This window comes from Oryza sativa, chromosome 12 (genome assembly GCF_034140825.1).
Source record: "Oryza sativa Japonica Group chromosome 12, ASM3414082v1".
Lineage (NCBI taxonomy): Eukaryota > Viridiplantae > Streptophyta > Magnoliopsida > Poales > Poaceae > Oryza > Oryza sativa.
Genome location: NC_089046.1, coordinates 10,039,777 through 10,065,079, shown reverse-complemented (window position 1 = coordinate 10,065,079; position 25,303 = coordinate 10,039,777). Strand labels below are relative to the sequence as shown.

The 25,303-nt window shown below is 42.3% G+C and overlaps 1 protein-coding gene, 1 long non-coding RNA gene and 1 pseudogene across 3 annotated transcripts; 2 read left to right on the top strand and 1 right to left on the bottom strand.

The window, feature by feature from the left end:
• Positions 1–290: 290 nt before the first annotated feature.
• On the bottom strand, positions 291–3,615 carry LOC136354527 (uncharacterized). The gene is made up of 4 exons (XM_066306032.1): positions 2,269–3,615; positions 2,133–2,184; positions 1,400–1,905; positions 291–1,004 (listed from the first exon to the last, which is right to left on the bottom strand). Exons 1-4 carry the CDS (start codon positions 3,613–3,615, stop codon positions 291–293), a joined length of 2,619 nt encoding a protein of 872 aa, XP_066162129.1.
• A 3,856-nt stretch (positions 3,616–7,471) lies between these two features.
• On the top strand, positions 7,472–10,108 carry LOC4351960 (uncharacterized). 2 transcript variants are annotated; one of them, XR_010738258.1, is made up of 3 exons: positions 7,472–7,739; positions 7,836–8,696; positions 9,200–10,108. It is a non-coding gene; the product is annotated as an uncharacterized lncRNA (long non-coding RNA). The 2 variants fall into 2 exon arrangements; XR_010738257.1 differs by lacking the exon at positions 9,200–10,108 and having other exon boundaries at positions 7,836–8,912.
• Positions 10,109–18,785: 8,677 nt separating this feature from the next.
• Positions 18,786–23,647, top strand: LOC9272195 (disease resistance protein RGA5-like; annotated as a pseudogene).
• Positions 23,648–25,303: the final 1,656 nt, after the last annotated feature.

Below are 25,303 nucleotides of genomic sequence, written 5' to 3'. Positions count from 1 at the left end.
ACACAGACTTTCAGCATGGTGGGCCAATACACACCCTGTCGAAACACTTTGGAGGCAACTGTTCTTGCGGCCTGGTGTGCGCCGCAGAGCCCTTGGTGTATCTCCTTCGCCATTTCTTCACCTTCGGCAAAGGAGATGCAGCGAAGCAAGGGTTGGAGCACCCCGGAGCGATATAGCTGGCCCGAGACTAGCTTGTATTTTTTGCGGCTCTGAGCTGTAGGCGCTTCGCTTCTGCTTCATCCTTCGGGAGCCAGCCGTTCTTGAGATACTTCACGAACGGGGTTCGCCAATCACCAATCCTCTGGGTCTTCACCCAGCTCTGCCTGGTCGATTGCCATGATGTTTGGGCTCTCTATGGGCACACTTGGTGCGTACAGGACCTCAAAAAAGATGCCTGGCGAATGCGGGCCTCCACAAGCAGCAGATTTTGCCAGGGCGTCTGCTTCCTCGTTCTGGCCTCTAGGTAAGTGTTCGACCGTTATGCCGACGAAGCACTTTTCCATAGATCGAACAGCCTCCAAATATCTCCTCATCCCTTCTTCTTTTGCCTCAAAGGATTTGTCAACATGACTTGCCACCAATTTGAAGTTAGTTCGGATGAGTAAGCGCCGAACCCCCAAAGCTTTCGCCTTTTTTAGGCCCAACAGTATAGCTTCGTATTCTGCCGCGTTGTTGGTTGTGTCGAACTGTAACCTTGTGGCGTACCGAATCGGCACGCCCCCTGGCAAAGTGAGGACTGCCACAGCGCCCACCCCCTTGTGCGACCACGAGCCGTCGGAGTACATCACCCAAGGTTGTTCGACAGGCTTGGGTTCAAGGGCGAATGCTGGTGTCCATTTGGCCACGAAATCAGCTAGGACTTGGGACTTGATGGCAGTACGGGCGACAAAATGCAAGTCAAAGGGAGATAACTCCGCCGCCCACTTGCTGAGCCGGCCAGTAATTTCCTTGCCCCGGGGCACTTCGCCCAAAGGATACTGCGATGGCACCGTGACTTTGTGGACCTGAAAGTAGTGTTTAAGCTTGCGCGAAGCCATCACTAGGGCGTAAGCGAGCTTCTCCATTTCAATGTATCGTATCTACGCCCCTTGCAAACTTCGGAGACGAAATACACTGGTTTCTGGCCTGACTCTGTTTCTTGAACGAGGGCTGCACTGACTGCTATCGGCGAAGCTGCTAGGTAGAGTAGCAGTTCGCTTCCCGGTGCTGGGCTGACCAAAGCAGGTGGGCTCTGCAGATATTGCTTCAGCTCGTCGAACGCTGCTTGGCATTCGGGTGTCCAAGTAAACTTTCCCGTGCCCCGGAGGGTCTTGAAGAAGGGCAAGCCTCTTTCGGCTCCCTTTGAGAGGAATCGACTGAGTGCCGCAATTCGGCATGCGAGCTTTTGTACTTCACGTACGCTTGACGGGGGCTTCATTTGCTGAATGGCATCAATTTTCTCGGGGTTCGCCTCGATACCTCTTTCAGAAACAAGAAAACCCAACAACTTGCCCGCGCGAACACCAAAAACACACTTCTCAGGATTTAATTTCATACCCGCCGCGTATAAGTTGTCGAAGGTCTCCTGTAAGTCGGACGCACGGTCGAAAGCCTTGCGGCTTTTTACGACGATATCGTCGACATAAGCCTCCACATTTCGCCCCAGCTGCTTGTAAAGGACCTTGTACACCAGCCTGGCGAAGGTTGCCCCGGCATTCCTTAGGCCGAAAGGCATCCTGAGGTGGCAAAAGGTGCCGAATGGTGTGATGAAGGCCGTCTTGGGGATGTCGGCTGGATTCATGTGGATTTGGTGGTAGCCGGAGTACGCATCCAAAAAACTCATGAGTTCGCAACCAGCTGTCGAATCCATGAGCTGGTCGATCCGCGGCAAGGGGAAATCATCCTTTGAGCATGCCTTGTTGAGGTCTGTGAAATCGACACACATGCGCCATTTGCCATTCGATTTCTACACCAGTACCGGGTTCGCCAGCCACTCGGGTGGTCGATCTCCTGAATCACCCCGGCTAGCAGCTTTTTCCCTTCGGCTTTCGCTGCTTCTTGGCGATCAGCGAACATCTTGCGCAGCTTCTATTTCCTTGGCTTGGCATCCGGCTTGACCGCCAGGTGATGCATGATGAGGTCTGTCGAAACACCTCCCACCTCGTCGGGGCCCCAGACGAAGATATCAATGTTTTTCTTGAGCACCTACAGGATGTTCTCAACTTCTCTTTCACCCATGTCACCCCCCAGCGATACAAATCTTGTGGGATCGGCATCGTCGACTTGCACCTTGATCACCCTGCCGTGGGGGGCGGGCTTCGGCGTGTGCTTCGCCCGGTCATGCGGTTCGGCCTCAACATTGTGCACCGCTCTGTTGATTGCGGCCAAATCGCCCTTTGATGTAGCCAAAAGTTGAAGCCCCTTGACCACGATCACCCCTGCAGGTCCAGACATCTTGAGTTTGAGATAATTGTTTTGGGAGGTGGCTTCGAACTTGTTCAAGGTTGCGCGGCTGAAGATTGCATTGTAGTTGTATGGAATGTCGACAACGTCGAACAGTATTTGCTCTTCGCGTATGTTTTCACCTGTGCCGAAGGCTACCACCAACTGTGCTTGGCCTAGGACTTGAACTGCTTCTTCGCCAAAACCATGAAGCGAGGCCAGTGTTTGGGTAAGGGCTAGGGTAGGCAACCCTATCTTGGCGTATGCTTCGGCGAAGATGACATCGGCCGAACTCCCTCCGTCGACTAAGATTTGCCGGACTTCGAAGCCAGCTACCTCGGCCGAGATCACCAGGGAGTCTTGATGTGGGAACATCACTCCTTCGGCATCTTCTGGCCCGAAAAAGATCTGTTGGTTCAAATATTGCGAGGCCCCTTCGCCCGCCGAAGTGATGTTGTGCACCATTCGCAGCTGCATCTTCTTTTGCCTTTTTGACAGTTGATTCGGCGGGTCGGCCCTTATAATCACTTGCATTACTCCGCGCTGCACATCTTGGCGTTGTTCGGCCGGGGGTGCTTGTTCTTGAACGGCTTCGCGGGGTGCTTCAGCAGCTGCTCCTTGTTGCGGTCTTGGATCTTGCGCGTTGCCACGCTGCCGAATGTTTCGGCATTGCTCGGTGGTGTGCGAAGAGCGTTCGTGGAAGGCGCAGTAAAAGTCTTTTCTGACCTTCTTGCGAACAGGTTGCTCATGGCTGCTTGCTTGCTGGGCGTCGAACTCCTTGTGGAGGGCTTGAACTTCTTCGACAGCTATCATAGCCTTGCCCGCACGGTCGGTTTTGAATTTCCTCCAAGTCATGGGAGCTTGGCCTTGCCTTGGCGGTTGTCCTTGGTGCACCGGCTGAGGCTGGCTAACAGCGAGAGGGGCTGGTTCGGCGACCTGGGCTTGTATTTGGGCTTGAGCAGCGGTGACAGAGGCTTTATCATATTCGGCCTGGATTGCTTGCCGTTGCTTGGAATCCTTTTCGCCCCTTGCGTACCCGTCAATGATGCGAAGCAAGTGCTCAAGTGTCTGTGGCTCCTTGTTGGCGATTTTTCTTGTGAGTTCGCCCTCGAGCAGCCCGGCCGAAGCGGCGTTGATGACGGACGCCTCAGTTATGTCCTGAACTTGGCATCGGGCTTGCGAGAAGTGACGCATGTACTCCCTTATCGACTCCCCCGGCCTCTAGCGAATGTCGAGTAGATGTTGCTGCGTCTTCGGCTCCTCGTAGGTGCCTCGAAAGTTAAGAACAAAGACATCGCGCAATTGCTCCCATGAGTTAATGCTGTTAGCTGGTAAATTGAAGTACCAAGAACGGGCGATGCCGTCTAGAGCAAGATGTATTACCTTCGCCTTGGTATTTTCGTCGCCATGAGTGGCTTCGATCGCGGACTCGTAGATGGACAGGAACTCTTTTGGGTCCGTTTTGCCCGAATAGCACGGAACGGGAGGGAACTTGAACTTGGGTAGGATTGGATGGATCTTGATTCCCCCGCTCAGTGGTAGCCCCTTTTCGCCCCTCGCTTTGTTCGCAGCACCTTGCTGCGAATATGGCGTTGCGAAGGGCAAAGTCATGGCTTGCGCGTGAGGTTGAGCCACAGTGTTCGGCTGCTCGGCTCCGAACGGCGATGCTTGGTGTGCCGCCATGGATGGGTCGAACGACGGCTGGGTCCATGCCATGGCGGCCTGGTTTGGCGCCTGGTTAGCTCCGAAGCCTGGTGTCGGTGCCTGTGGTCGAATGGTTGGTGCTTGAGCAGCGTTGGTGAAGTCGAACTGCGGTCCTTGACTCCAAGGCGAAGCCCCCAGATCGGGCTGGCTCGATGGCAACCAACTGGGCGCACCTTGACTTGTGTTCCCCTCCGGTCAGGCCGAAGGGGCTATACCTGAAATGCTGTGGGGTTGGTTGAGTTGCTGAAGGAAAGCTTAAAGCTGTGCTTGCAAAGCTGAAGCCCCTTCCGCCAATGCTTGTGACATTTGGCCCGGTGGTAAGGGGTGTACTTGGGCAGCGATCGGCTGAGCCTGCAGCTGCACATGAGGGGTCGGGTGTATTGCTGCGGCCGAAGGCTGCCCGGCGAAGTACACTGGCGCTTGCATGGCTTGTGGCGGAAGGGGTTGGATTGATGCTTGTGGGTGGACTTGGGGTGGAATGTAACCTGTCGAATATTGGAGGATTGGGGCCGAGGCGACCTTGGCTTGCCGCGCTGCCTCATACACCTGCTGCTGTTCTTGCATTTGACGAAGCATGTCTTGGAGTCATGTCATGTTTTTGCGCATGGCCTCCATGTCAGCTTCGGCCTGTGCTTCGAGGTTGGGGTTGACTTATGCAGCGGCGAGCGCGGTCAAAGCTACAGCCTGTTGCGGTGAAGCAGCTTGGGGCGCCGCTAGTTGACTTGTCGAAAGGATTTCTGCCCTAGTCTGGAGCGCCCTTGCTGCCGCTGCCGCCTTCGCCGCATCGACCATATTCGGCGCCTGCCCCGCTGAAGCGGCAGGAGCCGAAGGTAGTGGTTGCGGCGTAGGGGCCGACGTCGATGGTACCACACCAGCTTCGACGCCGAGTGCCGAAGGCTCTGCTCCCTCTTTGGCTGCCATCTCCACTCTTGTTTCACTCTCCTTATGTCTTGCAACCTTCTCATTTGCGACCTTCTTCGGTGGCATTTTCTCTCAGTGGTTTCGCTCGGAGGTCCCCACGGTCGGCGCCAGCTGTTGTCGAATGGACAACTGCGTCACGTTGAAAGACGTGGTTCTCTCAACAGTGGATGGGAAATAAAAGAACAATTGTATTACTTTGTTCAAATTTTTTGGGATCCCCCTATTACATAGCCCTAGGGGGCTATTTATAGCCCCATTACAGGTTTTCACTACTAGGGTTTAGATTATACAGGGGAATTTACATGGTTACCCTTATGATAGGGACATTATGGAGGGCACACTGTGTCCTTTACACATACGGGCCCCTACTGGGCCTAAATGGCTCGGCCCATCTATCTAGCGAAATCCCCCGAGGGCGTAGCGGCCCACCAGGCCTCCCGACAACAAGGTTCGGTACTTTCACGAAACCCGTGCCTGTGTGCCGAGGCTTTCGGCGCATCATCTTCGCCCGTGCCGCCTTCTGGCAAGGACTCCACTCGGCGAAGCTGGTGTAACCCAAGCCACGGCTTTCGCCCGTATGGCTTTACTCTCAACCTTCGCCGCTTGCCTCCGGAGTGAGCCTGTTGCTTGAATTTTTGGTTTCGGCAGGTTTGGCCGAAGGCCCTTTGTGGTAAGCCTCCAACAATATATACATATAGTTTTACATATTTTATAAAAGTTTTTGAATAAGACGAATGGTCAAACATATTTAAAAAAGTCAATGGCGTCAAACATTTAGAAGCGGAAGCGGAGGAAGTATGATTTATTGCTGCAGCAATGATAGCTGCAAAACAAGAGGATATCTTGGTGACATTGCCTTCTGATACTGTAGATATATAAACCCTAGTTTACTAAATGTGAGAGTATTCCCTAGATTTGGCCACCAGTCTTATCTCGTCCTAGTAGAATCTCAAGCATTTTCCCAGCAATATTTCCAGTCAATGGAGAAGTGGGTAGCTGGTGCCTGGTGGTTGTTTAGGGTAAGCACCACAGCTGGCTCGAAAGAGTCAGAGAGATTTGTCAAGTGATTCTTTTCTTATTTATCGATCACATTTTTAAAACTATTATATATATCAACACTCAACAACTTTATGAAAATCTCATAAAGTTGGGGCTGGGGCTGGGGCTGGGGCTCTGGGACATTGAGACATGGGGACAGATTTGAAAATCTCATGGTAAATTTATGAACAAATTTGAGATTGATCAAATGTATCTATGTGCAAATTGTGGATAAAAAATTGTCAGATGTTCTATTTTGGAGAAGAAATGAAACAAATCATGTTATAATATTGGTGCATATACCTTTTGTGCAAATATTTAATTAATTTACCTTTTGTGTATATATAAGATGTGATTAATTGTCCGTATAAATTTACTACTCTCTTTGATAAAAAATTAAAACCTATATGATTTTTGAATTATTTTGTCTTGGGGTGCGTGACCACGATTTTATGTTTCAACAAGTTTATAAAACACGATGGGAGTTATTGTTTTAATGCTAGATATTGTAGATCATTTAGCACTCGAATAAAGACATGCATATAGGCTTGGATATTCATACTTTTAGACATATGTTTTTTTGTTTGGTTATTATGATTTGTATTATCAAATATCACCCTAAAGATAGTAAAAACAGATTACTACTACATGGGTTTATAATACGGGGCCTCCTACCCCGCGCGTGCGCTCCTTGAGATTAACTCGCGCGCGTGATCAACAATAGGGTAGTGTTTCTCGCTTTTCTTTTCTGTTTTTTTTCTCACTTTTTTTTTGAAAAAAATAACCGCCTGCACATTTTATTCCTTTTATTTAGGATAGGTATGAAAATTTAAGTCAATATTTGAAAACTTTTAACTCAAATTTTAAAACTTTCATCTCAAAATTCAAAATATTCAATTTAAATTTGAAAACTTTCATCTGAATTTAAAATTCAGAACACTCAACTTAAATTTTTTTAAAAACTTTCAACTCAAACTCAAAACTCTCACGTGAAAATTGGAGGTGAAAGATTCAATTTATAAAATATAGAAAAAGAATCACGCATGTGGAGAAAAAATGAAAGATTTCCAAAAAAAAGAAAAGAAAGAAGAAACAGCGAGAAAAAGCGAAAAAGAAAAGAAAAGAAAGCGATAGGGTAATGGGCCGCGTGCGATATGGTCCAGAAACACGCGTTGATAGCGCGTACGCGCTGATTACCAAATTCCTTATAATATCAGTAATAATATCTACCCGTGCAACACATGGGTTTACAGCAATAACAAATTATAGAACAGACCGGACGTCAACACCAACCGATTCCAAATTCCCAAATCTTCTTCCTTGTAGCTGCCAAGATCCCAAGAAGGCAAGAAGTCAATAACGTGCCAGAAACGCCCCTTGTTCCCTCGTGTCCACTCCTGCCCCCAGCTTTCTCCATTCCACCCCATCCTCGACTCGCAAGTACCCAGCTAAGATCAGGGAGCTCATCTCCAGGAGACGGCAATTAACAGGTAACTTCTCTAGTTCTCCTCGTCTCTTCTGCTCCATCTCCGGCGACCAGTGATTCTTGGTGTGCCACTACACTACTAGTGGTACTCCAACAAGTCTGACGGCCAATGCCAACTCAATCGCTGCTTTTCCCCAAAGGCGAATCTATCTGCATCTGGATTACCAAGGTATTTTTGGGCTTTTCGCACATATGCACACATCTTTTACTCTGTTGTTCTACACCGGCGACCTGTCGTTAACTTGTTAATCTGTTCTTGTACAAGGACGGCTAGTGAATAGAAGGGGGAGAGAGAGATGGACGGAGCAGCAGTTAGTGCTGCCACTGGGGTGATGGGTTCCCTCCTTGCCAAGCTATCTGCCTTGCTGGGAGAGGAATACAGGCTTCTGAAAGGTGTCAACTCTGACATTAGGTTCTTGAGAGATGAGCTGACTGCCATCAACAACTTTCTTATCAACATGTCAAATATGGAGGAGAACCTGGGTGAGCAGGAGAAGGAGTGGAGAAACAGGGTCCGAGAAATCGAGGATTGCATCGATTTATTCATGCGCAAATTCAATCATGGGGATGTGGATGCCAACTTTGTCCGCAGGACAGCAAAAAAGATAGGAATGTTATGGTCACGTCATGAAATTGCTAGCCAGATCCATCAACTTAAGGATTGTGTTAACGAAGAGAGTGCCCGTCGTTTGAGGTATAGATTTGGTGAAAGCAATGCCCGCATAGTTGAAATTGATCCTGGACTACCAGCACTCTATGTGGAAGCAGAGAAACTTGTTGGCATCCATGGCCCTATGGAGAAGATCATTGATCTGTTGACAAAACAGGATGGATCCTCACAACAGCTGAAAGTGGTTTCCATTGTGGGCTTTGGGGGCCTTGGCAAGACTACTCTTGCTAACCAAGTACTTAAAAAAATCAAGCATCAGTTTGATTGCACAGCTTTAGTATCTATTTCACGGAGTCCTGACATTAAGAAGATCTTATTTGTTTTGCTTAAAGATATGATCAACAAAAACAATTCTAATGATGAGAAGCACAAAAAAGTTGTTGGGATCAAGGCAGAAAAATCAGATGATGAGAAACAACTAATCAATAAGCTCAGAGAATACCTAACAAGTAGAAGGTGGGCACAAAAATAATTGGTTCTCTTTCATTTACTTTCCTGTTAAAGTCTTCATCTTAAATTTTTCAAGTCGTTTCCATTTGTTGAGGTCCCTTTTTCCTTTGCTGTACAATTTGATACAAGCCAATTCAAAACCCATGTAAATAGAATCATTACTCATATTTGTAATTAATTGTTAAACTTGATAATATAAGACTTTGATGCACTTGACCAAAATTTCTTAAGAACTGTTTTTGCCTTGTACATATTTCTTACTACCATTAGAAATTCAACCCTCACAATGAAAATGTTCATGTTGTTTTGGCATCATTTGGATAATATATAGTACTTTTCTTTGAGAGGATTTGACAGGTAGCTACTTATACTTTTGCACATTTAGTATTGAATTTGTTCTCCAGAAGCAGTATACTATGTTTGCACTGTATCTCTTCAGTAAATTTCATGTTATTTTTACCAATATCTGCCTTGTTAAACTTGACTAATTCACTATAACATCTACATAGGTACTTAGTCGCTGTTGATGATATTTGTGTAAGATCAAAGTGTGTTTTGATTCTTATTCTGTGATGAACAATTGGCATATGTGATTATTGGTTTTGATATTTGGAGATTATCGTCGAAGTGGTTTTGGAGATAATCAATTTTCAGGTGATGATTGGATTCACTGTTATTTTATGTGACCGGTCCGATCGGGCGGAGGTTGCCGGTCAGACCGGCGCTATGTGTGCAGTCAGACCGGCTGGCCCGCGGTCTGACCGGCCGACACTGTGTCGGTTTCGGTTTCGGGTTGTTTATTTGGATATCCGAGTTTATTTCGTGATTATGACTTCTAGGTGGATACTATACGTATGTAATACTATTGTTTGCTGCTAATGAGTCAAGTTGGAGATAGCTTGGTCTCGGAATATGGTTTCTTTGTTTGTTCCATGTGTAGGTGACTTGATGTCTCGGGAGAGTATTTGCGGTGATGGACCGGGAGTCGGCTTGGGGATAAGATGACGTCTGTGGTGGTCAGAGATCATGCGGGATACTTAGGCTAGAATTGATGCACGTGGTTGATGGAGATTCCATATGGCATATGATGGAGGTATTGTGTGCATATGGGATGCGGAGTCGAATTTGGAAGGAGTCCAAATTTGGTACGATTGGTTATGTAAAGTTTGTTTCTTGTACTAGAGGGTTTCCTAAGGTGTTTAGGACTCTTAGTATGAGTTTGGTTCGTGGCTTTAGGCTGCCTACCTTATGTATAAATAGAGGGGGAGCGTGAGGCTTCTCGGAATCGCTTTTAAGAGCGTGGAGTTGATAGTTTAGTTAGGGTTTCGAGTTTAGTCGAGATTTTTGTAAGGAGTGTTGTTGTTGCACTTTGTAAACACAGAGAGAAGCAATAAAGTTGTCATCTACTTTGAGAGTTCTTCGATTTGTGTTTCACCGGGTTTCGGCGGTCTAACCGGCAACACACCGGCGATCAGACCGGCGGCAAGGCGGCGGTCAGACCGGCAGCACTAGGGCAGTCAGACCGGCAGCGTAAGCAGGCAGCAGCAGGCAGTCTCCGCGATTCGACCGATCGATCTACATCGGTCAGACCGACGTTCATCAGGCGGTCAGACCGGCGCATCCACTTCGGTCAGACCGCGATCCGTCGAATTTGAGGGTAACTTTTATTTCCGCTAAAAGTTTTGGTTTTTGGGTATATCAACCATTCACCCCCCCTGTGGTTGGCTTAGTTCTTGTGATTCGATCCTACAAGTGGTATCAGAGCCTTATTTGCTTCTTTGGATTTTAATCGATCTAGAGTTTTTGCCATGCCTGCTTCTAATAAGTTTTCAACTAAGCCTCATGTTTTCGATCGAACGGATTTTTCTCATTGGTGTAGTTGGATGCAATCTTACATTATGGCTGAGAATTATGATATTTGGAGGAAAGTTTCTCATCCTTATGTGATTCCTGAAGGTATTAATACTGATGCTGCAAAAACTGAGTTTGAACAAAATTGCAAAGCTCGCAATATTCTTTTGAGTGGGATTTCTCGTTCGGATTATGATCGTGTTGCTCATCTTCAAACTGCTCATGAGATTTGGATTGCTTTGAGTAATTTTCATCAAGGAACAAATAATATTAAAGAACTTCGTCGTGATCTTTTCAAAAAGGAGTATATTAAATTTCAGATGAAACCTGGAGAAGCTTTGGATGACTATCTTTCTCGGTTTAATAAAATTTTGAATAATCTTAGATCTGTTGATTCTTCTTATGATGCTAATTATCCACAATCTGAGATTTCTCGTCACTTTTTGAATGGTCTTGACATGTCTATTTGGGAGATGAAAGTTACATCTATTCAGGAGTCTGTTAATATGTCTACTTTGACTTTGGATTCGCTTTACACAAAACTTAAAACACATGAGATGAATATTCTTACTCGTAAAGTTGGTTCTAAGTCTAGTGCTTTAGTTTCTTCTTTGACTTCTTTGGATGTTGGTACTTCTTCATCGAAGTCTTCTGTTCTTCCTTTATTTAATGCCATGTCCGATGATCAACTCGAACAGTTCGAGGAGGAGGACTTGGTTTTGTTATCTAACAAATTTTCTCGAGCTATGAAAAATGTTACGAACAGGAAAAGAGGAGAACCGAATCGTTGTTTTGAGTGTGGAGCACTTGATCATCTTCGCTCGCATTGTCCTAAGCTTGGGAGAGGAAAGAAGGAAGATGGTGGTAGAGTCAAAGATGATGACGTGAACAAGAAGAAGAACATGAAGGAGAAAGAGAAGAAGAAGCATTGCATGCAGTGGTTGATCCAAGAAATCATAAAAGCTTTTGATGAATCGGAAGATGAAGATGAGAGCAAAGGTAAGCAAGTTGTTGATCTAGCTTTTATTGCTCGTAATGCAAGTTCTGATGTTGATGAATCTGATGATGATAATGAAGAAAAGCTTAGTTATGATCAATTAGAATATGCTGCTTATAAATTTGCTAAGAAACTTCAAACATGTTCTATTGTGCTTGATGAGAAGGATCATACGATTGAGATTCTTAATGCTGAAATTGCTAGATTAAAATCTTTGATTCCTAATGATGATAACTGTCAATCTTGTGAAGTTTTATTTTCTGAAATTAATGCTTTGCGAGATGTTAATTCTATTAATTGCAACAAATTGGAATTTGAGATTGAAAAATCTAAAAAGTTGGAGTCTTCTTTTGCTCTTGGATTTGCTTTACATGCTCGTATGGTTGATGAGTTGATTTTGACAAAGAACGTTTTGAAAAAAATACAAAGTTGCTTTTTGTGCGAGTTCTTTGGTCAATGCTTCATGTGCAAATAAGGCAAAACAAAACAATGGTGCTTTGATTTCTCAAGATTGTTCAAAGTGTGTTTTGAATGAGGTGAAGTTGAAAGATGCTTTAGAGCGTGTTAAACACATGGAAGAGATTGTTAAACAAGATGAGGTGTCTTCTTGCTCAACTTGTAGAAAACAAAAAGGTCTTTTGGATGCTTGCAAAAATTGTGCTATTCTTACTCAGGAGGTTTCTTATTTGAAAAGTTCTTTGCAAAGATTTTTTGATGGTAAAAAGAACCTCAACATGATTCTTGATCAATCTAAAGTTAGCACACATAATCGTGGTTTAGGCTTTGATCCTTATGCTCATCATGCTAGACATCCTCCTACTGTTTTGGGTGTTGCTAGGAGAGGTGAAATTTTGATTGAAACTGAGCCTAAGAACACTATGTTTAAATCTGCTGGCATCATGTCTTCTTTGAATGCATCTTCTTCGAAATCAAATGTTGTGAATGCAAAACCTTCTGTTGATGCAAAACCATCAATTTCAAAACCATCTACTTCACAAACTTGTCGTGAGAAGTACACTTGTTCTTTTTTGGAAAAGATGGATATTTGGTTGTTTTTGTTTTAGACTTGCCCATAAACAGAAAAAGGAAAGAGAAATTGCTTTTGCAAAATGACGTTAGCAAAAATCGGGTTTTAATTCGAGGACCACGGTTAGACCGACACTGACCAGTCGGTCAGACCGGTCAGTGGTCAGACCACAGTTGAACCGGCGGTCAGACCGGTTGGCAGGCCCGGTCAGACCGCAGGTACAGCGGCGGTTAGACCGGCCTCGGGGCAATTTTGCGCCAAATTCAACTCAGACTTTTGTGAAGCAAAAAGGTAATTAGTCTGATTCTGATTTTGTCAGTGCATTTGTACCTACTGGTTCTACTGGTCGTGTGACTCAGTGTTGGATTCCAAAATTTCTTATTTCTAACCCCAACACGGAGGCCTCGACATCTTCTCGTTTGTAGGTATTTTTGGCGGTATACTCCCCATGAGTGTTCAATTTTGAGATGACGATTGCTTCTCAAGGTAACATCAATTTACTTTTGGATTGACATATTTTTGGTTCTACTTTCTTAATTATTAATTCTTCATGTGCTAGTGTTTGAGGTAGTAGTTTTTGTTAATACAAGTGTATACATGTCAATTCATGAGAATCTTGGTGATATCATTGGCAATTGGATGTCTTTTTCAAAATCTTTGGTTTCTTCTTGATTTTTGTTCGGGGAAAATTGGAGGTTATATTGAGGGGGAGTTAGTGCTTATTCGTGAATCCTTTTGGCATGTTTTGAGGGGGAGTTTATACCTCATGGTTTTATCAAGCAATAATATGACAATGAAAAATTGCAAAAAGAGAGCTTTGTTTTATACATATGGTATTTTCTTGTGCATGCTAACAATACTTTAAAGGTTTATTTGTCTCTAGCATAGCTTGTATGGATTCTAGTCTTTTTATGAGCTTTAGATTTTGCTTTTAAGGGAGATGATGCATGACACTTAAATTCTACTTGAATTAAGTAAATATGCAATGTTGATGCTAGCATATGGTTTGATTTATAAATGCTTTATATATATATATATGCTTTATTGACTTGTTATTCCTCAAATAGCTTTAATTGCTCATTGTGAAAAAGAGAATAAAAAATATAAAAATGAATACCGAATCCTTGGAAACAGTCTTGACGATAAGGACGTATTCGATGTGAGCAAAATAATGGGTGCCGAATCACTGGAAACAATCTTGACGACAGGGACGTACCTGAAATAAAAGAGAAAAATATGAGCAAAAAAGCTCAAGAAAAGGTTGAAAAAAAATTCTCTTGGTTGTTTTGTGCTAAAAAGGTTATTTGATAAAGAGTGATAAATGCAATAGTTATATGTGTTTAGTGTTTATTCTTCAACCTATGTGCTTGTTAAGATGTTGCATTATAAATCGTATGAAATCATGAATTTTGATTATTGATTCAAGCTTAATTGTAAAATCTTTGGTTCATGGTTATACTTTAATGCATGCTTGTTCTGTTATAGATGGGTTTATCTTCTTTTTATTGCAACACATGACTTGATATGCTATATGTATGCTAAGCTCTTATACATTAATGAACATAATTCCTATGCTTGATGAAATCATTGTCAAAAGGGGGAGAAGTAAGGTGAAATTTTTTTGGTTTTTTAAGGGGAGAACAGAAGAGTTTTTTAGAAGAGAATGTTTTTTGGTTCAACTGGGAATTTCTTTCTTTTAAAAAGGGGGAGAAGTTTTCTTTTGGATTTTTGAGCACGATGTGTACATTTGTACAAAGTGTGCTTTTTACCACTTTTGTTTTTATTTTTCCAAACACCGAAACATTTTTTATGAGGTTTGCCAATGTGTTCATCGAGGAGGAGATTGTAAGATCAAAGTATGTTTTGATTCTTATTCTGTGATGAACAATTGGCATCTGTGATTATTGGTTTTGATATTTGGAGATTATTGTCGAAGTGGTTTTGGAGATAATCAATTTTCAGGTGATGATCGGATTCACTGTTATTTTATGTGACCGGTCCGACCGGGCAGAGGTTGCCGGTCAGACCGGCGCTATGTGTGCGGTCAGACCGGCTGGCCCGCGGTCTGACCGGCCGACACTGTGTCGGTTTCGGTTTCGGGTTGTTTATTTGGATATCCAAGTTTATTTCGTGATTATGACTTCTAAGTGGATACTATACGTATGTAATACTATTGTTTGCTGCTAATGAGTCAAGTTGGAGATAACTTAGTCTCGGAATATGGTTTCTTTGTTTGTTCCATGTGTAGGTGACTTGATGTCTCGGGAGAGTATTTGCGGTGATGGACCGGGAGTCGGCTTGGGGATAAGATGACGTCTGTGGTGGTCAGAGATCTTGCGGGATACTTAGGCTAGAGTTGATGCACGTGGTTGATGGAGATTCCATATGGCATACGATGGAGGTATTGTGTGCGTATGGGATGCGGAGTCGAATTTGGAAGGAGTCCAAATTTGGTACGATTGGTTATGTAAAGTTTATTTCTTGTACTAGAGGGTTTCCTAAGGTGTTTAGGACTCTTAGTATGAGTTTGGTTCGTGGTTTTAGGCTGCCTACCTTATGTATAAATAGAGGGGGAGCGTGAGGCTTCCCGAAATCGCTTTTTAGAGCGTGGAGTTGATAGTTTAGTTAGGGTTTTGAGTTTAGTCGAGATTTTTGTAAGGAGTGTTGTTGTTGCACTTTGTAAACACAGAGAGAAGTAATAAAGTTGTCATCTACTTTGAAAGTTCTTCGATTTGTGTTTCACCGGGTTTCGGCGGTCTAACCGGCAACTCACCGGTGGTTAGACCGGCAGCAAGGTGGCGGTCAGACCGGCGGCACTAGGGCAGTCAGACCGGCGGCGTAAGCAGGCAGCAGCAGGCAGTCTCCACGGTTCGACCGATCGATCTACATTGGTCAGACCGACGTTCATCAGGCGGTCAGACCAGCGCATCCACTTCGGTCAGACCGCGATCCGTCGAATTTGAGGGTAACTTTTATTTCCGCTAAAAGTTTTGGTTTTTGGGTATATCAACCATTCATCCCCCTCTGGTTGGCTTAGTTTTTGTGATTCGATCCTACAATTTGGAGTGCATCTGCATGGGAACATGTGAAGTTAGCTTTCCCTGACAACAATCTTTGCAGCAGAATAATTGCAACCACGCGGAATGCTAATGTCGCAAAATCATGCTGCTCTGGTTTTCAACACTATATTTACAATATTCAACCTCTAGATGAGCAAGATTCCTATAAGCTATTTCTCAAAAGGCTTTCTCACACGGAGTCCGATTTTCCTTCTCACCTGGGGGAATTATCTCATGCAATCACAAAGAAGTGTCATGGTTTGCCATTAGCTATCATTTGTGTTGCTAGTCTGCTAGCTAATAAACCAGAGACAAAAGACCAATGGGAGCATGTTCACAATTCTATCAGTTCGGCATTTAGTTCACAGATAATGAAGGATATACTGCTGCTTAGCTATTATGACCTTCCATATCATCTGAAGACTTGCTTGCTGTATCTTAGTATATTTCCAGAGGATTACTGGATTAGTAAAGTAGATCTGTTATTGAGATGGATAGCTGAAGGATTCATTCCTGAAGTGAAGGATCAGGCATTGTATCAAGTTGCAGAGAATTACTTTAATGAGCTTATAAACAGAAGCATGATTCAGCCAGTCAACATCGACTATGATGGTAGCGCAAATGCATGTCGAATGCATGATGTAATGCTTGAGCTGATCGTATCCCTGTCTGAAGATGAGAACTTCAATACATTAGTAGATGGGAAGGTGTATAAATGTTCTTCTAGCAATATTCGCAGACTCTCCCTCCAATCCAGCTGTGTGGAAAATGATGTGATGCAGGATTTAATGAACAAGTGCTCACATATTCGCTCTCTTAGCTTCTTTCGGGAAAATAAAGAAACACCTCATCTCCCAAAGTTCCGTTATCTGAGAGTATTGATATTTGAGGATTGTGATAGCTTAGGAAACCAACATATTAAATATCTCAGATTCTTTTGCCAATTAAAGTTTTTGAGAATCAATTCTGAAGGTATCACTGAGCTTCCGGATAAAATTGGCGACCTGAAAAATTTACAAACACTGAACATACATGGAAGTAAAATTGGAAAACTTCCAGCAGCCATAGGCCATTTACAAAATTTGTTGTATCTACATGTTAATTCTGATGTTGAATTACCTGATGAGGTTGGAGATCTACAAGCTTTGCAGGTGCTGTCAGATGCTTTCTCTTATAACTCTATTAAATTCGTGGAAGAGCTTAGGCGGCTTACTAAGCTAAGGTCGCTTCACATTGGACTACATTCCAGTTTAAAACTTTGTTATCATGACATGAGAACGTATGAGGAAGCTTTGAAATCCTCTCTAACTGTGTTAGGTAAACACAGTCTTCGATCACTAGTAATTTCACGTGCTGATTGCCTGGGTGATTACCTGATGGATCTATTATGTGACACTGTCCCTGTCTCCAAGTACTTGTAATGTATGGCCCCTGGAATGGCATGCTTTCTGAGAGGATAGCATCTCTTGATAATCTGTCTTTTCTTGCCATTTGTGCCAGAAGCATTAAACAGAAAGATCTTTGGGTGCTTGGGGGCTTGCCCTCACTGCTGAAGCTTGAGCTACATTTACTCTATGGCCCTGATGAAAGGCTGATTATCAGCAGTCAACTATTCCAGTGCTTGAAGAAGTTCAAATTGAAATATGAATTGGGTGGTGGACTAAGCATGGTGTGTGAAAAGGAAGCAATGCCAAAGCTCCAAATGCTACACCTTCGGTTTAAAGCAATGGAAACGAAGTCCAATACGGGTTTCGAGTTGAGGCTCGAGCACCTTTCAAGCCTGCGGCACCTCAGTGTCACAGTTGATTGTGATGATGCCACTAGAAGGAGAGTTGAGGCTGCCGAAGCCACCATTCGGAACACAGTGAGAATCCACCCTCGATGCCCCACTCTAGAAATCAAAAGGAAGTGGGAAAGCGATATGGTAAAGGATGAGGATGAGGATGAGATGGAGAGACGGGAGTGCACTATAGAAGAGGAGGAGGTTCAGCATCAGGATCCATAACAGTTTGTCTTGCAAGCATTCAGAAGTTCTGCAAGGTATTGGTTTGTCCTCTATGAACATCGTCTTTCTTTGACTGAATGTCTGGTGATGTCTACTACTCTTCCCGTTTCATATTATAAGTCATTTTAACATTTTTTTAGTCAAACTTCTTTAGGTTTGATCAAATTTATAAAAAAAATTAGCAACATCTATAACATCAAATTTGTTTCAAAACCATCTGTGATGGTCTACTTTTACATATACTCCATCTATCCCGCATATATTATTAATCTTGCACCAGTCAGTCTACTGATGGTGACTTTCACTTAACCACCTTCTCTTCATAGTTTTAATCCTAGGTATCTTAAAAGTTTGTAGCAACTTGATACTTGGATGGGGAAACAAGAAAAATCTTGGTTAATTATGTTGTTGTGTTAAGCATTGTATATGAATAATAGTCTCTCCTGACTTTGCAGAACTGTCTACTACTCTATCCCTAAAAAAAGGTAAACTCTAGCTTTGAATCTAGACACGCTGGTGTCCAGGTTCGTAGCTAGGATTGTACTTTTTTTTTTTGGGACAGATGGGGTAGACTCTAGAGTATTTCATGACTGATGGAATTGACAGACTGACTCCTAAAAGGTAAGAATTTAAAAAACTGTTAGTCTGAAACTGAGTGTTGATCTAGCATGACTTACAACAAAATGGAAAAAGAAAATTCCCTGCCTGATGGAACAAAAATAATCTATGTTAAAAAAACTAAAAAAAATCAAGTGAACCCCTTCTAGAAAAGTAGTTAATGACATGTATAATGTTTATTCTTGGAAAACAAATCTTGTTTTTCTTCCGAAATTGGAGCTTTAATAGTGGTGAAACTGCTGATTGTGGTTAAGTGGGATCAGGTATTCTTGGCACCTAAGTACAGCTGGAGTATGTTGAAATTATATTATATATCATGATCAAGGATGCAGACTACCCTGTAGTTTGTTTAGCAAGGATATACCCTGCTTTTATTAATTGAAATCCATAATAAGAGAGTTTTACTTGGGGGGAGAAGGTAGGGAGACCCAACTATATATCAGAATTTGAACAGAAACGAGGTAACAGAACACATATAGGCATGAATCATTAGAAGAACAGAGCAACTCCAGGAAGAGATTTGTGAATAACCATTTACGATTGAAAATCACTAATTAATTATTTAAGAACAACAGCACAATGATTCTAATCCCAGTTCACACCTCGTAACTTGAAGATAATGGAAGTAAAACCAACATATAGTTAACTATGCAATAACATATCACATGTATCCATGTGACTTCTTTTTGGCAGAAGTGAAAAAAAAGGCACATTTCGAAGCAGAGACAGCCATGTTACAGTTTTTCGAGGACAGCATATTCTAAATTAACAAGATGCCATGTTTAAACAAAGCTATGGTGGGTACTACAATATGTTATATGTCAGGTGTGTGCTTTAAGGCAAATAATCAATTGTGGGCTGTTAACTTACTGTCGGGAGGAAGGGGATGTGCAAGATCCACCTCATGGGAGATACAACACCGTTCTATCATCCACAGCCACTGCATCTTCATTTCTTCCCCTCTCATTTACTAGTGAACCACATCTTGACTAGGGTTAGACAAAGAGGTCAACATGGCTGGAGCTATAGTGAGTGTTTCAACTGGTGCCCTGAGCACCCTGCTTCCTAAGCTCTCCCTGTTGATACAAGGGGAGTACAAGCTTCTCAAAGGCGTGAAAGGTGGGATCTCCTTTCTGAAGGATGAGCTGAGCAGCATGCATACCCTGCTGGTGAAGCTGGCGAACAACGAGGAGAAGTTGGATGAGCAGGTGAAGGATTGGAGGAACAAGGTGCGTGAGCTTAGCTATGATATTGAAGACTGCATCGACCTTTTCCTGCACAAGGTGAGCAGTTCTAATGCTAAAGCGGGCCTTGTCCGGAAGATGGCAGCTAAAATTAGAAAGTTATGGTGGCGCGGTGGCGCCACAAAATCGCGAACCTAATTGAAGAACTTAAGGCTCGTGTTATAGAAGAAAGTTATCGCCGCTCGAGGTATAATTTTGATGAAGTTGCTGAAAAATTTAGCCATATTCAAATTGATCCTCGACTCCCAGTGCTCTATGTGGAAGCAGAGAAGCTTGTGGGGATCGATGGTCCTAGAGAGAAGATTATCGAGTGGCTGGAAAATGATGAATCTCATAAGCTCAAAGTAGTATGCATTGTGGGCTTTGGAGGTCTTGGAAAGACAACTCTTGCAAACCAAGTTTATCACAAAATGAAAGGTCAATTTGATTGTTCTTCTTTTATGCCAATTTCACGGAATCCTAATATAACAAAGATACTAGCTGATTTGCTCAAAGAATTGGGAAGTAGTGTTGATACATCAGATGATGAGCGGCAGCTCATATGCAAGCTCAGAACATTCCTACAGTGTAAGAGGTATGTAGAAAAAACTGCAAATGGTGTTTTTCCATATATTTTAACCATGTTTGAATATATTTCCCATGTTAAAATAGCTAGCACTGTAAAGCGCTTGTAGATTCTGATCTTCAATTTTTGCTAGATTGTAATATCTTTGCAAGAAAAAAAAAAGAAAAACTTGATGGGCACTCCGCTCATTGGTGCTTGCTTAACATTGGCATGATGAAATGTAAAATGAAAGGGGCAATCTGCACAGAATAGTTAGAACCTTTAAGTAAAGGCTAAAAATAGTGATACTGTGGCTTCTTCATAGATCATAAAAATAAACCATCCATAGTTTCAGTGATTATGTTAAGGATTAGCTATATAAGCAATGCAATTCTGGAACAAATAAGATGGCATTGAACTTATGGTCTTGTATTTACATCTATGCCAAATATTACAAAGTAGTTCGTTAAATTTTAGAAGTGATTTGGCACGATTCATATAAAGTGCCGAGTTCATCAAAAAGAAATACTTCTTCCATTTTATATTTTAAGTAGTTTTGATTTTCTTAGTCAAACTTCTTGAAAGTTTGACCAAGTGTATAGAAAAATATAGCAACACTTATCGCACTAAATCCGTTGAAAATATTTCTAGATTTTTCTATAAATTAGAAAAAATGCCCGTGCGTTGTAACGTGTGAAGTTTATTTTAATTTTATTATTATTATATGGTTTAGTTAAGATGAAATTCACTGTGGGAGTTCGCTTGGATATATATATTTTTAGAAAATCATGAGCTGCAATTAAGAGTCCGATCGTCTCAAGTTAGCATGTGAGTTTTTTTAAACATATTTCTTACATGGTTCCTTCAGTATTATCAAAAGTGAACGATCTTAATTAAAACCGACTCAAATACAGATTTGTATTTCCAAAAGTAAATAAACTTAAAAACCGAATCATATATGGATGGCGTACCAAAATACCGGCAAAAACATCTTTAATTTTTATTATAGTAGAGACTTGGTCAAACTTTCAAAAAGTTTGACTTAAAAAATCAAAACGACTTGTGATGAAATGGAGGTAGTAATAGCAAGTCTGGTGTGTGGCCGTCTCAAGCAGGGAATACATGCTGTAGCTGCAACAAATGACAAACTCCACCTTAATTAAATATTGGTCTCGTTTCACCCAAATGGCCAATCTAGTAAACTTTTACAATGTAGTTTTCAAATGGGATTGATGTTTTTTGGAGCAGGGCAGCATGGTATTTGCTGAAAATGACTGCACAATACATAGCTTGTTCGTTTTAAACTCTATGATTTATTAACCAGATCACGTTTTCTCAATGCTAACCAGGTACTTGGTCATTGTTGATGATATTTGGAGCACAAAAGCATGGGAAGTTGTCAAGTGTGCTCTCCCAGAGAACAATTTATGCAGTAGAATAATTTCAACGACAAGAAATGCAGATGTTGCAACATCATGCTGCTCCAGTTTAGCAGGATATATCCATAACATGCAGCCCTTAAATGAGCAGGACTCTCAAAAGCTATTTTATAAGAGGATTTTTGGGGACAAGTTAGCATGCCCTCCTTACCTTGAACAAGTCTCTCATGGAATCATTAGCAAGTGCCATGGATTGCCATTAGCTCTTATCAGTATAGCTAGCCTGCTAGCTGGAAAATCACGTCTGAAGGAGCAATGGGAGCAAGTGTACAATTCTATTGGTTTTGCATTTAGTCAACAAGGAATTAGAGATATACTGCTGCTTAGCTACTATGATCTTCCGATTCATCTGAAAACTTGCTTGCGATATCTTAGTGTATTTCCAGAGGATTACGAGATTGATAGAGAAGAGCTAATATGGAGATGGATAGCTGAAGGCTTCATCAGTGAAGTGAAAGGTCAAACACTGGATCAAGTTGCTGAGAATTACTTCAATGATCTTGTAAACAGAAGCATGATCCATCCAGTTGACATCAAGTACGATGGCAGGGCAGATGCTTGTAAACTGCATGATATGGTACTCGACCTTATAATTTCCCTGTCAACACAGGACAATTTCACCACCATAGTAGAAGGGGAACAATATAAATGTCCTCCTAATAAGATTCGTAGGCTCTCAATACATTCAAAATGTCTGGAAGATGAAGTAATGCAGGAGATTATGACAAATTGCTCACAAGTTCGTTCCATCAGCTTCTACGGATTGCAAGATCAGGAAATTAGTCTTCTCCCAACTCTTAATTCTTTGAGATTACTAGCTTTTGAAAACTATTGGCACCGACATGGTAACAAAAACATTAAATATCTTGGAAGGTTTTTCCAGCTGACATATTTGAAGATCAAATCTATCACTGAGCTTCCAGAGCAAATCGGAGACCTGCGAAATCTACTGACACTAGACATACGTAGCAGTAGGGTTGAAAAATTGCCATCAACAATAGGTTGTTTGAAAAATCTGGTGCGTCTACTTGTAGATTATAATGTGGAATTGCCCAATGAGATTGGAGATCTACAAGCCTTGCAGCAGCTGTCACGTGCTTCCGTAGTATTTGTTGAACAGCTGAAGCGGTTGACAAACCTAAGGGCGATTGACATAGACCTGCGTGGTAGCGAACAACTTGGTGATCATGATACGGCAAGGTATATGGAAGCTTTGAAGTCATCTCTTGCTGTGATGGGTAAGCTTCAAATATTGCAAATATCCTATGGTAATGATACGGTGATAGGAGAAAAACTCATGGATTTATTATGCTACTCACCATGCGTCCGAAAGCTTGTCATAGATAATTGCATATTCAGTCGGCTATCAAAGCAGCTGGGGTTGCTTGTTAACCTCAGGCATCTTGAAATAGGGGTTCGCAACATTAAGCAGGACGATCTCTGCGTTCTTGGAAGCATACCCACTCTGCTCTTCGTCAGGTTATTTGTAAAAAATGAACCTGATGAAAGGCTTGCCATCGGCAGCCATCAATTCCGATGCCTCAAGCAGTTCATCTTCAAAAACCACGGAGGTGGGCTGGAGATGTTGTTTATGCAGGAAGCAATGCCTGAGCTCCGATGGTTGTCTCTTGAATTCAGAGCGCGACTAACAGACTGCAAGATGGGTTTTGAGTTCGACTTCAAGCACCTTGCAAGCCTGGAGCACCTCGAAGTCTCAATCAATTGCCATTTCGCCACCTGGAGTGGGGTGGAGGCTGCAGAAGCTGCGGTCAGGAATGCAGCCAGTGCCCACCCAGGATGTCCCACAGTAGAAATCAATAGAGTCTGGGAAAGTTACATGGTAGATAATGAGCAAGGAGGAGGCGTGACATATGATCAATAACTGAAATTGCAGTTTGCAACAACACCTTATGTGAGATTCCACTTCTACTGCTGCTTATAATTTGCCTGAGACTGAGGCTAAACTGCTAGCCACATGATCACTATTGATGCATGGTAACTAAGTAATCAGAGCTTCCAACTCAGAATCATCATCATTTGGTTTTGTCTAATTACTACTGGTATGTCAATACTGGAGTAGATCTTCCAGATTTTGATTTGTAAACACATTGAGCTTTAAGATTTCAAATGTGGGTAGCCTGACTGTCAATGAGCACATCTTGCTTGAGTTGCACTTTACTCAACGAGTCGACGTACACTGAAAGTCTGCAAGACATTATTAATCACTTCTACAATTACTAAACTTGTCTAAATGGATCAAGACAAGAAAATATGCACTAATGATTTATTGCTGCAACAATTGTAACCGACAAAAAAGAAAAGATATATCTTAGAGCTTACAATGGAACACTGGAGCAGTTGGTAACACTTTATATGACAATATCGATTATCAGGGCAGAATGAATATCTTGCCTGCAAATGGAGCGTCATGGGTGTTATCACAGTATTCAGTTGTGATGATTGTTGCTCAATGTTCTTTGTTTCTTATGTATGGTACAAGTCAAGGTAAACTAGACCAAGGTTTAATTTAGTGCTTTCTACTTTTAATTGGTGCGCCACCTGTTGCATGTTCCTATTGTTGTCATTCAACAAAGACAAAAATGATAAAAATGATAATTATCTCCGTAGGTTCGTTTGGGTCCTAGGGGGCTGTCGAAGTCAATCTTACTGAAAGCTGTTCAACGTGTGACAAAGAGTGTAAAATTATGATCTTTAAAAATTTTCCTCCCTCCGTTCCTGTATACATCATATTTAAAATTTAACCACTTCTATTTTAAAAACAAATTTGGAGCTATTTAAAAATATAACATATTATCCAAGTATGTTCGTGTTAATATAACTGTACAATTTTGGTTTAACGAACTACAATAATTTAAAATTAATTGTTGGTAAAAGTTCAAACCTAACTGGTTAATAGTTAATGGTGACAAGTAATGAGAGCCTTCCGCTGTGTTCAGAAAAAGGTTAACATTATTTTTCAGAACTTCTAAAGGAAAAACATGATGTTACGTGGAAAATAGGTGACAATGCCATGTGTGACTATGAGGTAAAGCAAAGGGAGGTGAATAGAGAACTAATAAATGATTGAATTGGATGGATAAGTAGTTTCTTGATCCAACGGTTGCTATCTTTATACCAATGTGATCTGATGGTTTAAAATTGTTGATGATATGGATTCTTGCATATCTTTCTTTATATGAGTAAATGCGTTTTAGTGGGAATCAACTATGTAGTAAGATAGGATTCATTAGAGAAATATTTGTTTGAAAATACATTTTCTAAAAAGAATTTCTTCTGTGGTAATACTTTTAAAACTTATTTGTTAAAATATTGAATTTATTCTTAAATAGATAATTCACGGTAATAATCCTTTCAATAATATGAATCAAACGGCCCAAAACTGAATAGTCCGGATTCTTTTGTGTCGTTCAACCAGAAGAAAGGTTGGTTTGCGTTTCTTTTTTTTAGTTATTATATTTGGACTTTCTTGCTCTAGTCAATCTAAAAAGAAAATAATCTCTACTATTTAAAAAATCGGGATTGGTGATGGTGAAGCCAACGTAGAGGTGTGATCCAACCTGGAAAGGTACATCGACACGAAAAAAAAAACGGCGGACGCTCCTCCGCAACGCGAGAAAAAAAAAGAAAAAACCCCGCACGCCTCCACACCATTGCCACCCCCCAATCCATCACCCACCGCTGCCGCCGCCGACTCCTCCCTACCAATGCCAAAACCCTAGCCCCGCGCCGCCCCCGCCCCCCCCCCCCCCCACCCCCACCGTCACTGCCCCCCCTCCCCACCCCCCAATCCATCCGCCGCCCCCCAATC

Bases quoted from the DNA above. Each gene is read 5' to 3' on its own strand.
- LOC136354527 (XM_066306032.1), bottom strand. From the start codon at position 3,615: ATGCGTCACTTCTCGCAAGCCCGATGCCAAGTTCAGGACATAACTGAG. The intron at 2,185-2,268 runs GTGCAAGTCGAC...AACATCCTGTAG, and splicing joins CCCACGGCAGGGTGATCAAG to GTGCTCAAGAAAAACATTGA. The intron at 1,005-1,399 runs GTACGTGAAGTA...CACTACTTTCAG, and splicing joins AAATGAAGCCCCCGTCAAGC to GTCCACAAAGTCACGGTGCC.